At 42.3% G+C, this 14,065-nt stretch overlaps 1 protein-coding gene across 3 annotated transcripts in view; it reads left to right on the top strand.

Annotated features, from left to right (window-relative positions):
• cntln (centlein, centrosomal protein) overlaps nucleotides 1-14,065 on the top strand; it is a 98,577-nt gene that overhangs the window by 62,418 nt on the left and 22,094 nt on the right. For all 3 annotated transcript variants that reach the window (XM_034130150.1, XM_034130152.1, XM_034130151.1), the window contains 7 exons: nucleotides 1,490-1,571; nucleotides 3,315-3,393; nucleotides 3,739-4,010; nucleotides 8,311-8,526; nucleotides 9,759-9,856; nucleotides 12,647-12,773; nucleotides 13,629-13,766. In XM_034130150.1, coding sequence (XP_033986041.1) covers nucleotides 1,490-1,571; nucleotides 3,315-3,393; nucleotides 3,739-4,010; nucleotides 8,311-8,526; nucleotides 9,759-9,856; nucleotides 12,647-12,773; nucleotides 13,629-13,766 — 1,012 coding nt within the window. The remainder of the gene's footprint in view (nucleotides 1-1,489; nucleotides 1,572-3,314; nucleotides 3,394-3,738; nucleotides 4,011-8,310; nucleotides 8,527-9,758; nucleotides 9,857-12,646; nucleotides 12,774-13,628; nucleotides 13,767-14,065) is intronic.

Here is a 14,065-nt window from a genome sequence, read left to right as displayed (position 1 = left end):
CATTCATATCTTTCTATTTCCATGTAAATTACTGCTTTATTTTATTGCTTTTTAACTATATTTTATTACGGTGTCCTTAAAGATTTTTTGTTTTATATTAGATTTCTTGTTTTATATTTTATGCACCATGACATCAAGTGAAATTCCTCGTATGTGTGAACCTACCTGGCAATAAACCTGTTTTGATTCTGAAACCTGAGACGTTGCAGTAACGTACACTGTAATGCAAGGCTACAAAATTGTGAATCACTTCACAAACTTAGAAGATAAGATTCTTTAAAAAAAAGGTATTTCTTTCTCCCACTGCTAGTTGGGAGCTTTGTGTAACACATCGCTCCGTCCAAACTCGAGATGAACTGGGTAGAGATCTGTTCTGTAAAGGCAAATTATTCACATTATTGTCATACTTATCACATCATTCAGTGACCCCTAGAAGAATCTATGATAATTCCTCATCATTTGGCAACATTTCACACCTGTAAATGCACAACCATGCTTTCATAATTGAATGCATTATCCCCGTAACATGCCAGCACTGCTTCCTTACTCTATTGTTTTTAAAAACACATCCAGGAGACAACTTAATAATATAGATAACCTGTGGGTATAGTAACTGTAACTCTTGTTGTCTAATTAGCCTCATGTTTACTGTAGACCGGACGAGGCAAAGTGACCTGTCTCTAGTAATTGTCAATCTACATGTTATTCATAATTTGTAGAATAATATCCTTGTATTCATCGTGTAATGACTTTGTACTGAATTCAACTCAGACCTGTTTAGCCGTCACCGCAGCATGAGGCAGGTATCATTTTTCATTAAAAGTACTGTAGGTAACCCTGGTCTGACTGGGGGTGATTAGAGACCCTCAGCAAGTCCCTGTGCCCCATCCAGACCGGGTTTAACCCTCACGAGCCCCCCAGCCCTGTCATGTTCCAGTTAAATCCCCTCTCTGTGGTCTTTACCTCCGCTGCTTCTCCCTGGCCCCACCTTAATAAACCCGCCAGCGTAAATGTCACTGGCTTCCACCTTCACGTCAAAGGTCACTGTCAATAAACCTGCGTGTGTGTGTGTGTGTGAGCGTGTGTGTGTGTGTATGTGTGTCCCAGGAAGCCCTTACCGTGTGTCCATCAGATGCAACTTTGCTTGGCTCCGCTCAGCCGTGCCTCTCACACACGTCTGTCACACGCAGAGGGCTAATGAAGGCCACAGCCGCTCTCATACATGTTGATGCATTCAGCATCAGCAGCAGACACCGCAGCTTTTCACTTCATTTACACCCACATTTACACTTCCAGCTCAGAAATTGGATGGGACATTGATTTTCTGTTGGAAGTCTAGGGGGGGGGCGAATGCACATATTTTAGCTTGATGTCAACTAAATCAAGCATAAAAGGTAAATTGGATTTTTGTCCAGTGGTGGTACGTTCAGAGACAGGGTTGTGGGTTCAATTTCTGGCCGGTAATATTCCTCTTTGCTTTGCTCTCCAGTGACAGTGGTGAAGAGTATGAGGACAGTCTCAACGGGGGGGCCTCGAGGACAACGCTACACAGACGACACACTGACAGGAAGGTTGGTTTCCGTCATCCTAACATTAGTTTTACATATTCTTTTAAATGCAGAAGAGATTTCAGATTTGAACACTGGTCTATTTAGTATATTCCCCTTGTCTAATTCTGCAAGAGTGATATTTTAGAGTTGGATTTATTTTTGAATAGGCAGCCTTTAAATAGCTTTACAGTACAAACAGGTTTTCAGGTTCAAGTTGTGTCGGACTTCTTTCAATTGTGCCATTATTCCAGTTGTGTAAGACTATCATAAAAACACTTATTTCATACTTTTGTTCAGTTATTATATAAGTATAATTTGTAGCACCACAGTATGACATTTAAACTTCTTAGTCCTTATTTTATAATTCTATCTTTAAAGGTGGGTTCAATGTCATATTCAGCGTAAATTATTCCTTTTGTTTTTAAGAAGAAATATGTCAAGGCACCTTACCAAGCAAAATTGCAAGCAGATTTTCAATTAATTTAAAGGGTTAGGGTAGCAGTTATGAGTTAATAACTGCTACAAAACCAACGTAATTAAAAACACATTTGTTTTAATGTGCTTTATTCTGTCATTCAAACAACGTTCTTTTCTCTAAAATGTAATCTGACAGAATGATTGTTGAAGATGTAGAAATAGGAACACGACAGATAATTCATGCAGAGTGATTTTTTAATTCCTGATTTTTTTTTACAGTTGACATCTTATGAACCTGTGTGAACTGATGATTCTTACCATGAAATGAATATATATATATATTATTGGGGTATACTGCATGTGGATCATTCTGAGGCTTCTATCCCCACTCCCAATGCTCTTGCATTCACAAAGACTTTTATACGTGTGGGTGTCAGTGCTTCTTACTTCCTTTTCCTCCCCACACCATTAAAATCAATAAGGCCTGGACCCTTGCACTTGTCCATATCAAACCACTTCAGAAGGACATGGCAGCTCCAAACCCCAGAGAGATATGTCCGTCAAGAGGAGATATGAAGAGAGGAAAGATGGGGACCTTTAAAGATATCCTGTCTCCCTTTCCTTCTGTTTTCCGAGAGGAGGCTGAGCTAGGTAGAAGGTGGAGATGAAGAGCGGCTTGTTGTTGAACATGTAGCCAGGGAGCTGTCAGGACCCTTCCTCTCAGATCCCCTTTAAGTTTCCCCGCTCCAGATCCGCTAAATGTGCCCATCAGCTCCTCCCGGGCTCATCGCCATGACAGCCCTGGCCCCTCACGACGTGCTATGTCACAAACCAAAGGGTTCACCCCCCCCCTCTTCCTCTCTGCAAGGCACCGTGTGATCAAACCTGGCACTGATCAAATCCTACCTGACCCCATATACAAAGGGAACAGGCAGAGAAGAAGGGGGTGGGGGGGGGGCCTTCTTTGATGTCACTACAAACGATGGTGCAGTTGGGAGTTGTCACACACACACACATACACACACTTATGAGTGCAAATTACTACACACACGTCATACTGTAAGAGTGAATCAGGGCTTTCCGACAGTGATTGAACAAAGGCGGTATTTGCAAGCGTCTGTCAGGAGTAATATCCGTGCGGAGAAGCGCTCGCGTTGAAGTCGGTTAAACGCGCTCAGGTGAATTATTAAAGCGCAGGGTGATTTGTCTTGTCGCGTTAAACCGAGCAACACCCTGTGATCATGGTGTCATTATGAGCTGCGTTTCAGGAAGCACAACATGTCAACCGGTTGTGTTACATTTAACAGCTGCTTTTCATCTCTGCCTCTGACTGTACTGTGCTCTCAGTCCTACAGGTGTTCAATGATCTCACACGCAGCTGCAGCAGCTAAATCCAGCAGAAAGCAACCCGACGTTCTGGCCCAAGGTAGAATAACTTTCCCTTTTTTCACACCCATGCAAAACTACAACAATCTAATCGACTATTAATTGAAGCGGGAAGAACACTCGATGTATGTACATGCCGTCGATCGGAAACAAGTTTTCAGGAAGTTTAACAAGCTTTGTTTTGAGGTGCTTCTTCAGAACCCGTATGATGTATAAATGGAAAATGTTAATCATTCAAGTTGTTAAATATATCACAGTTTTCACTTGTGCATACACAAAGACACTTTTACATAAGCCTGTTAACTCCCACCAGTAGCTTCTAAATAGGGATTTGTTCGGTGCACTTGTCAACTCTGAGGTGCCTGCGTGTACTTCCTCCTGTTAGACGATGAGCAGCATGAGCCCTGGGATCGAGGGACGAGGGGAGAGAAAAGGAGGTGGAGGAGGAGGAAGAGGATGCTAATGAAGAGCCAGCACTGCTCCTCCTCTTCTCTGCAGCAGCGCGTGGAGTCCCTACAGCGTCACATTGACATACTGCGAAGTGCCAGGAAAGACGCTGTGCTCTCAGCCAAAGAGCTGCGAAGGGCCAATGAGAAGATCACGGCACAACTCGACTCTCTTTCTGTGAAACTCTGCAGCAGTAAACAGCTCACACAGGTAACTAGGGGAATATAATAATAAGAACAGGGAAATGAGTAAGCGGGAAAGCTAGTTTTAAGTAAAATGTTCGTATTTGTCTGTCTTTTTGTGGTTCTTTTTGTATTTGCTGGGGGCTGAGAGTGCAGCAGTAGCAGGTCCTTTGCCCTTATCATGCTTAATAAGTGTGGCTGACAGACCTACCCTCGCCTGTGGAGGTCAGTGCCACGGAGCAGAAGCAAGGAGAACAATCTCCCTCCCTCTTTCCATTTTTTCCTTGCTCTGACTCTGCTGTCTTGTCTTACTGAATGTTTCAACAAGCCAGTTCTCCACAACAATCTGTGTCACCAGCAGTTGCATTACTTCAAACGTGTGCGGCTGTGTCCGCACACACACACAAGGTGACTTTTTTTTTCATAGAGTCCACTGCCACACACCCATTTAGTTATTTAGTACCTGCCTCCAGGTAGGAAACTCTTGACTTGGTGTGGAATATAAATAAAACACCAAGCACTTTGGCCCTAAACAGAACCTCTCCTGCCAGGGCCTCCTTCTCCACACTGACATATGACACACACATATGCACACACACAAATACACTCCAACACCTAGATGGACACAGTCGTTAATCGGACAGGCAGGAGACTTCTTTTGGTGAATTCAGACACAGGCAGCAGCCATTGAGGGCCCACCGGACAGCTGATTAGGAGCGTGTGTGTGTGTGTGTCTGTGTATTTTGAGTAGCATAGTAAAGATGCAGTACATCGGACTGGTACACACAGGTCAGCCCTCATAGTGTTGCTACCTAGGAAGTGGCCCTTGTGCTCCCACCCGGGCATCTGATTGCTGAGGCCCAACGAGACCTTAGACTCAGACACAGCAGTAAAGGCACACGTGTACGCACACACACACACACACACACACACACACACACACACACACACACACACTCTGCTGCGTGAATGAGTAGACAGAGGGGGAATTGTTGTCTTCCCGTTTGTTTCCTCTTCCCTCCTGCAGTATTAATGCCACTCCACCAGAGAAAGTTGGAGCCGACTGACTGGCCGAAGCCATTTCTTGTTGCCCTCTCTGGAAAGGGCAAGAGGTGATGGACTTTGGGCTTGTTCCAGCCGGTCCTTGCCAACTTTCTAACTAAAACTCTCGACTTGTAATTGGCTTAGGACAGCCTCCACAGGGGCCATCATGTGAGAAGTAGCATGGCAGTTTCTTGGAAACTTGTTTGTGTTGCTGTGAGTCCCTGACCCTTCAGCCATTCTGTCCTTCCCTTATTAGGTCTTATAGTCTTATTTCCTTATTCCTTTCTGGTTCACTCTCCTGCCCATGTGCTTCTCTTTTATTTCCCTCCCCTCTGTGGTCTTTATAGGAATTCATATTTCGACTTTATAACTATGTGAATAACTGCATTATCAAAAGAAAAAGTGATTGAAACTGATTTAGCTCTTAAATCAACACAGAATGAATAGACCTGCAGTGGAGATGTGTGAGGTTCTTTGTCATGCTGCACTCAGCTCTCTGGTCCCAGCCGGAGGGGAACACCCTAACAGCACGGTGACACTTTCTTCACTCTGTCGCCAGCAAGGCCTCCTGACAGATGTCTTTATCAGCAGCAGAGTGTAATCTGCAGTGGAGAAATGTCTGGTTGCTTCCCTTGCCAAGCATTAGATATTTAAGGAACATTCCTATTTATTACAACTTGGGTTGGTTATGATTTCTTTGCTGAGATCTGGGAGCATGGCAATGATACTACAACAAAAGTGAAATCAATAATGATCCCACAGGAAAACCTGCACTCAAAACTATTGAAAGTACTGTTGGTCAATGTAGTTTACAAATTTTCATTTTCATTTTAAAACAACTTTAGGTTTGTTTAAAACTCATTTAAATGTGGTCTTTGGACCAGTCATGTTTCTTGTCCTTGTCTTTCATTTTGTAACGTTGCCATATTCCCAGATCTCAACTATTAACTTCCGATCAAGAAATATGGCTATGATTCCTTGATCAAAATGTTAAATTCCTTATTTTATCCCCAGAGGGAAAAATTCAGGTTAAATATTACAGAAGGAACTAATGACCAAAAACTACGCAAATACAGTGGGGAATTATCCCTTGAGGTGGCATAAGAAGCTTAAAAGAACTCAGGTGACAGGTGAAACATGCCCTCCTATTTCTACAAAGTGTAGCTCTTGACAAAATGTGCTCATGCGTATCATCCAAATACAGGATCATTTGGCTGCTTGGATTATCTGCCTCCCTCAGTCATTACTTCCCCCCGTTCACTTCACTTGTACTGTGACATCGCCTTTAAAATGTACCAGCCTTATCTCTTTACGTGTGCACTGTCCTACCCTCCTCTAACATGTAAGGGGCCGGGATTATCACAGGATTAGATGGTGCCTTAGACACAACCGACTGAACTTTAAAAGCTCCGCACATGATTCAGTTTTGTATAATATGCACAGAAAATGACATAAAACAGCCAGCAGGATACATACAAAGTCAAATGTAGAGTTAGACGTTACACAAGTGTTTGAAAACATGATAGTCCTATGATTTATTAAGAAAAAATGATTATTGTGCCAAATTCTCTTTGCAAAGATGCTCTCATTTCGCCTGGCTTCAGAGCGCAACCACAAGCAGTTCCGTTTGGGCTCCAATGATTCAATTGTTTACTAAAGCATAAAATTGTCTACAGGAGCACACATTTGTTTACAAGAGCACAAACTTCATAGTCCTTACCTCCTAATGTTGCTCTCATCAATAGTTTTACCTTTCAAATGTACCAAATTGGGCTACCACAGTGTGTAGAGCTGGTTCTGTGTACTGTAGTGGGGCTCAAATCCGGCTTGCAGTTTCTTAATGCATGTCATCCCCTCTAACTTCCTATTGGACCACAAAAATATTTTCTAAGAAGGTACCACATTTTATTTCTAATTCATGATGTTCACGATGTCAATAAGTAGCCGTGTTTAATATATATGATCTCAAATTTGACCAAAATAATCATGATAAAGATTTTTCCCATAGTCAAATTGCCCTAATGCATATTTGTGTCTATTTTAGCAGCGTCTGTTTCCTTATTAATCCCGATACTGATAGAGTATCACTTGAAACAGAGCCGTGAGAGCGCTACTCAGATGGGAGAGAGAGCGGTGTCCTTTCTTCCAGCCTAATGGACACCAGAATATCAGTCCATGTTAGTGTCGTCTCTCAACATGGCTGAAAATGGCCTGTGAAATTAAAGCCTGTCTTACAGGAAGTGTCATCAATGCCACTCTTAATTCCTGCACCACTGCAGCCATAGCCTCGCTTCGCTTTCTCCGCTCCTCTCTTATCACGCCTACATCTCTCTCTCCATCCCACCTTCCCCGGGGATACGGCATGTGCGTCTTCAACAGAGCAGAGGAAACCTAAAACAAGACGGATTCTATTAAAAGGTGTCAGCCAGCAACCAGATATCAATAACCTCCATGTATGCAGAGCAGAGAGTAAACCCCTGGGAATCTGCAGTTTCACTTGGGTGTGTGTCTGTGTGTGTTCCAGTATTTGCCCCACGTGTGCAGCATGTATCAAATCTCCCATTTGTGCCATTAAGCATTTTTGATGTTTGAAATGATACCAGGTCAGCTAATTGTGGTAGTATTGAACCAAACCTACAGAGATGTGTTTCTGCCCCACATTTTCTTAATAAGCAGGGAAATACAAATAGTTTTTGCTTCAACGCTGACATGTGGTTACAATTGTTCACCTTAGATACTTGTGTTTATAATAACTGATACACTGTACATTGTACATGATCAGCTAGGACCATTATTGTTCATCACCACGAAACCCAACCTCTCAACAAATGCTTAACTCCCTCCGTCCCACAGTGCTCTCTGATTCTGCAGGACGGCTTTATTATGCATGCCAATCACAGTGAGAATTAGCCCCTATTGAGCAAGCTACGGCATCATCTGTCTCCTAATTAGCATAAAAAAAGGAGATTTCTTTCCCAGACTACATATTAAAACACAGTGTGTCCTATAACATACAGTATTTACAACATATGTTTACTTATTAATGTAATGTGAATTTAAAATTAAGAAATCTTTAAGTCAAATTTATTTTTTCTTATAACAGTAATTACATACAGGCAAAGAAAACTTCTTTAAATGAACGTCAATGTGTCTGTCAGTTTGCATGTCTCCTATGACTTTTTACTGTAAGTTGTCATTCTATAACAATAGAATAGATACAACTTTAGTTTTTAGTTGAAATATCATTTGCAGAAGCCTATACCACTAATTCTGTCTGTCTGTAGAAGCTGACCTCTGACCTGGCGGGTAAGGAGCAGCAGAAGAAGGTTCTGGAGATGGAGCTGGAGCAGTGGAGACGGATCACATTACCCCAGCAAACAGCACCAGCAGCCCCAGTTAACGCAGAGTGCTGCTGCCGGGGCAGGACCATGCCCTCCCCGGCTAATCCGGTCCCTCGGGTCCTGGAGGCTGAGGTCAAACAACTTCAAGCCAGACTTAAGGTTAGTGGTTATTTTACCAGAAGAACTCTAGGGTTAATGAAGGGCCCTCATGCTTTGTCTTATTGTGCACGCCTTATGAGATAAATCTCTTAATAGGATGATGGTATTAAGGATTGTGTTCATTTCCAATTTTGTGCACGATGGAGCTTGAGAGGATAATACCATGGAAAAACAAGGAAATTGTGGGACTGGCTGTTTTTATTTTTTACAATAACAGTCTACAATACACACTTTTTTAGTTAGAAGAAGTATCTCCCTGTTTTTCTATCAAACATCGATATTTCTGAGTCACCTTAACATCCCACTGGTTTGAACAGCCTGATGTCCTTGAGGAGTTTCGAAAGTCTGAACGAAACTCTGTCAAGGTTTTACTTTCAAATCATATAGCATTCAAGTATATATATAAATATATACTGTATATAGCCTTTCCATTTACACTCAACATCACCTGAAATTGCATGTGATTTCGACAAGAATTAGCATTTCTTATCATTTGATCTTATTACGAAGCACCTGTCAGAAAGATGAGAAATGGGGAATAACAGTAGAGACATGCCCTACATCATAGGGAATGAGCAGTGAGTGGTACCACAGTATTATCACCCTCTTCCAGCCAGCTCATCAGTGTCACCGAGCAGATTGCTGCTGTCGTTACACACAGCTGAGGAAGTCATGTCAGGTGACAGCAAGAGGGAGAGGCGAGGGATGCACTGTGGGGGTGCGCGCACTGAGTGAGCGCATTGTCAGAAGCGTGTGCTGCTACAGTTCCCACAAGAGACACAGGGCCCTTTAAACCAAAGTGAACATGCACGTTCAAATATCCATCAGTCGAGGATCAGAAGTCAAGCTGTCGTCATGAGCTGTGTCTTAATATGTCTCAATGCAGAGGTAGAAGATAGAAAACAATAAGATACAAAATGCTTTATTATTTTTATAGTATTTAATAATATAAATTCAAATGTTGCTGTTTTGTATAGTCCTCATACATTCCATAGTAAAGGTCTATACATTGTTAAGTTCTCCTATTACACCCCTTTTTTTTTATCCACTTTGAAAAATACTGCTTTCCTCTTAACCTCTTTTAGCACCTTCCACCCTCCCGCTGTAACTATAATGAGGAAGCATGCTGTGCCTGACCTGTCATCAGCCGTGTCGTGAAAACCTACCCCCACCCCCTATCACACACACTCAAACACATTAACCAACACACACACCGTGTGCCCTCCCCCCAGAGTGCAAGTGCGGAGGTCACAAGGCAGGTGGCAGCTAACAAAGCCCTGCGAGGCCAACTCCAGGAGAAGGAGGACAAGCTCCGCCAGCTGCAGGACAAGTTGGTTTCACACCTTTCTTTTCATTAGTGTTACTTTTTTCTCTTTGTGTTGCTTTCTTTCAGTTGCACTGCGGTACAGTTCTTACTTTTCCTTTTATTCTTGCTGTACCCTCCCTCTGTACCCTCCCTCTGTCTTTGTCTGCCCGTCTCCCTGTGCCTCTGCCTGCGTGATGCTCAGTCTCTGCAGCTCCCATCTGTAGTGTTTGATTCCACCGTGTGGCAGCACTCTGTCTGCTGCACTCCACTTAGGCATGCTTCTCCTCTGCGTGAATCATTTGTGAAATTACAGTATGCATGTTTTCATGAGCGGGTGAATAAAAATGACTGAAGGAATTAGTGTGTATGCACATGTGTGCGTGTGGGTGTCTTGTGTGTCATGTAGTGCGGTGTTGCTTATGTGGGTAGCTGATGCGGAGTGCTGATCAAAGCAGTGTATCGATTGTTTGTGTGCCGCAGGAGGGACCATTTTGGCCCATGACACTAAAACCCACACAGCATCGCTCTCGCCTGTGGGCCACAAGCCCTAATGAGTTACATGGTTCACCTACCGAAGCACCCGCTGCATTACACAGTCAGGATGTACAGCTATAAACAATTCACTCAGGGAAACTGTCAAGATTTGAGCAGCGTTGAGATAGCCGCATATCATCATTCTGCAATAGGATCTTAGAGCGAGAGGAAGGTACAAAGAGGAACTTGGCTTTCCTCCCTCATGTTCTCTTTGTCTCCTATGCTGTGTCCTCTGCCTGCCATTCTCAATAATGCATCGTGGGCATGTGTACAATCACAGCGGGTATGTGTTTGTGTGTGACCAAAGCGCAGCGGATCACAGACAGACAGAGTGAACATCCCTCCGCTGAGTTTCCACGACAAGCCTCAGCCTCTCCTCTGGCTCTTGTCACACACTCAGTGGCACACACACATACGCACATGTAACTCGCCATCTCTTCTTGCCTGCCTCTCCGTTTGCCTCCATGGAGGGACCCCTTCTCAGAATGAAAGACATGTCTAGACATCTCTGAAATATACATCTCAGCACACACACACAGGGAGCAAGGCTGCTTCGCCTTAAAGAAGAGATGGGGGGGGAAAAAAGAAATGAATTTCAAAGTATACCGGCATGTCCTCAGTCAATATCCGGCACTATGGCCCTGCCTTATTTATGAAGCTGCCTCTTTCATCTTCAGCCCTGTTGTCTATCAGCCACATGAAACGTCCACCCGCACTTAACAACATACACAGAAATGTGCGCTCCCGCTCTCTCTTACACACACACTTCAGACCACTGACTGTTATTATTACAATGCACGCATGTTTGATGAACAATATTGCCAACAAGCGCAGAACAAAGGGAACAAACGTGAAAGTGATTGGGATATAGTTCGAGGCTCCCTTTCTCTCTTTCCACTAACACTCATAAATAGAGATCACACGCTCCGGCAGAAGCTCCATATATCCCTCATTCTTTTTTATCCTCTATTCTTTTTGGGGTGCAGAAGAAGAGAACATCTAAAATAAATGTTGTCGATCTAATTGCCATTAGCATTGGGGCAGAGGGAGCTTGCTGCGGCTCTTATTGCTGCTCTTCGTCTGTAAGTCAACAGCAGACAGTCTTCTGAAAGGTTCAATATGGGTTTTCTCATTAATGGCCAAATCCATGGGGTAACCAGCCAGCGCTACTTCCCCCCCAAAGACCCCAGGCTAGACTCCTCTCTCATTTAATTTAATGTCACTCCAATAGGACAAGCTCACATTTATTTAGCCAGTCCGCCCTCAGGCATTTATCCACCTAGGGAGACAGGGACATTTACTTACACGAAAGCATTTGCTCCAGCGTTTCGTCATCTGTTTATTCAAAACACACAAGCCATGATGCGCGTGGGAGCAGAGAGATCCACTACATCTTTGAAATAAAAAAAACTGGTAAAACCCATATTAATTAACTGCATCCTTATGATCTTTATGCTATTTGTTCCAATTCCCCAAGGTATAGGCAACCATGAAAAATGGCTGGTATTTGCCTTTTATGAAAACAGAATTAAACACTAACATACTAACACACCGAGCCCATTTAAAACAAGGCCTCGCTAGAATACGGCTGTGCTGAATGCTGGAATATTAAACACGTCAATACAGCGGGTTATCGAAATAGGAAGTGACACATGCCGCATGTTCGCAACAGTTAACACATGAATAGCGCACAATACAGAGACCTTGCCTCTCTTTAGGGAAGTATTATCACCACGGTACAGCACACAAACGAACAATATTTTTTAAAGCGTATTCCCTCCATAATCAGTCTTTTCCGAGCACTCTCCCAGCTGACACGTTGTTATATGTGACTTGTGTAATGCAGAGCTGAAAAATAATAAACATTTAAATACTTGATTACAGTCTTTCAAGTAGTGTCACTGCTGATTCTAAATGCCGTTTGTCAAAAAGGACTCCCCAGTCACACTTAGTGCGGCATTCCCCGCCAGAGCACTTGTTCTAATATATGCCAGTTAGAATTATATATGCATCCTTATTTCAACCCCTCCTCCTTTTACCCAAACAGCATGCCAGTGTATTTAGTTGTCATAATGAGCTGTCATGCCTGATGCACTGCATGGGGACACTGTGCCTGCCAGCTCTGTGTGTGTGTTTGTGTTTGTTCTGCTGTGTAGATGCTGTACTGTATGTTATTTAGGGCCCCTGTGCACGACTGTAAATTCATGTTTTAAATGCGCACTTATTTATGCTTCATACAATATTTGTGTTGTTGTTTTTATTGTTAATTTTGGTTTTCAGGGCGAACCACACAGAGCGAGATGTGAGCATGAAAAGGCAGCTGGTGGAGGACCTGAAGACGAGACTGAAGTTCCTGCAGGAGATGGAGAACAGTTACCGTGGACAGGTGGAGGATCTGGAGAAAAAGGTCAATAAAATACATACAATACATACATGGTAAAAAGCACCATCATTCAGTCATCCAATCAGTTGATTGATTGATACATTTTATTTCGTGCAAGTAAAATAAATAATTACAAAACAAAAAAATGTTTGCAGTGCATAGTCATGTAAGAGAAATCAAAACAAAAAATTACATTTACAACAACAGCATTAGCAACATAAACAGTCCCACATCTAGTGTTCGAAAAGGAGTGAGAAGAAGTATCATTTATTTAATCTCACCCCCTTGTCCCTAAATGATTTATTTATAATCTATAATCTGCAATAATTATCATTATTATTCATTATCATTGTTATTATTATTATGAATCTGCTTTACCCGTTGATTGACATAAACACATATGTACATACACACATACATACACACACATACACATATATACATATATATACATATACAGTACATATACAGTACATATACACACCTACATACTCACACATATACACATACACATAGTCAAACACCCTCCCCATCCCTGTACCTTGAGAAAATAATGTCTCTTGAACTGGTTAATGTCTGGACATCGCTTTAGCTCCACGTTCACACTGTTCCATAGTCTCACTCCACAGGCTGAGATACAAAAAGTTCTTCTGGTTGTACGGACCCTATGAATTTCGAATTGAAATTGTCTCCTTGAACTATATCCCCCCCCACTCGTTGAGTGAATACTTGGAAGAATGACAGAGAAAATTCGGTATTATGTCCTGAAATAATCAAATGTACTTACCATTAAATTATACATTGGATTTGTTTATAGATTTAAATGAAAAACATGAATATATGACTTAAATATCACCATCAAATAATTGCTCTGTACAGGTGAAGACTATATCAGAGGAGGCCACCAACAGGAAGGCCCTCGTTGATTCTCTAAAGAGGAGACTGAGTGTTGCCACCACAGAGAAAAGCCAGTACGATGCGTCCTGTAAAAAGCTGAAAGAGGAGTTGGAAAAAAAGGTAGGTAATGTTTGAAAATATATATATCTTTTTTAAATCACTTGTTTTTGCCAAAGCATAGTCCATTACCATGATATACTGCACCTAAGGGGAACATTGTCATAATTTAATTAAGATCACAGTATCTTATTGGTAGAAATAAATGTTTCAAGTTAAGGGAAAAGTAAGGTCTTCCATCCATGATTCTTTACACCTCAGCTGTGTATGTTTAGTGCCTTCAGGGAAACCCCTTAGGACTTTTTAATGTGTATTGTTGTACAACCTTTAATCAGAGGATTAAGTAAGCATTGTGACACTGT

Source organism: Trematomus bernacchii, unplaced genomic scaffold (assembly GCF_902827165.1).
Source record: "Trematomus bernacchii unplaced genomic scaffold, fTreBer1.1, whole genome shotgun sequence".
NCBI classification, from domain to species: domain Eukaryota; kingdom Metazoa; phylum Chordata; class Actinopteri; order Perciformes; family Nototheniidae; genus Trematomus; species Trematomus bernacchii.
This window is presented reverse-complemented; position numbering and strand designations above follow the sequence as displayed.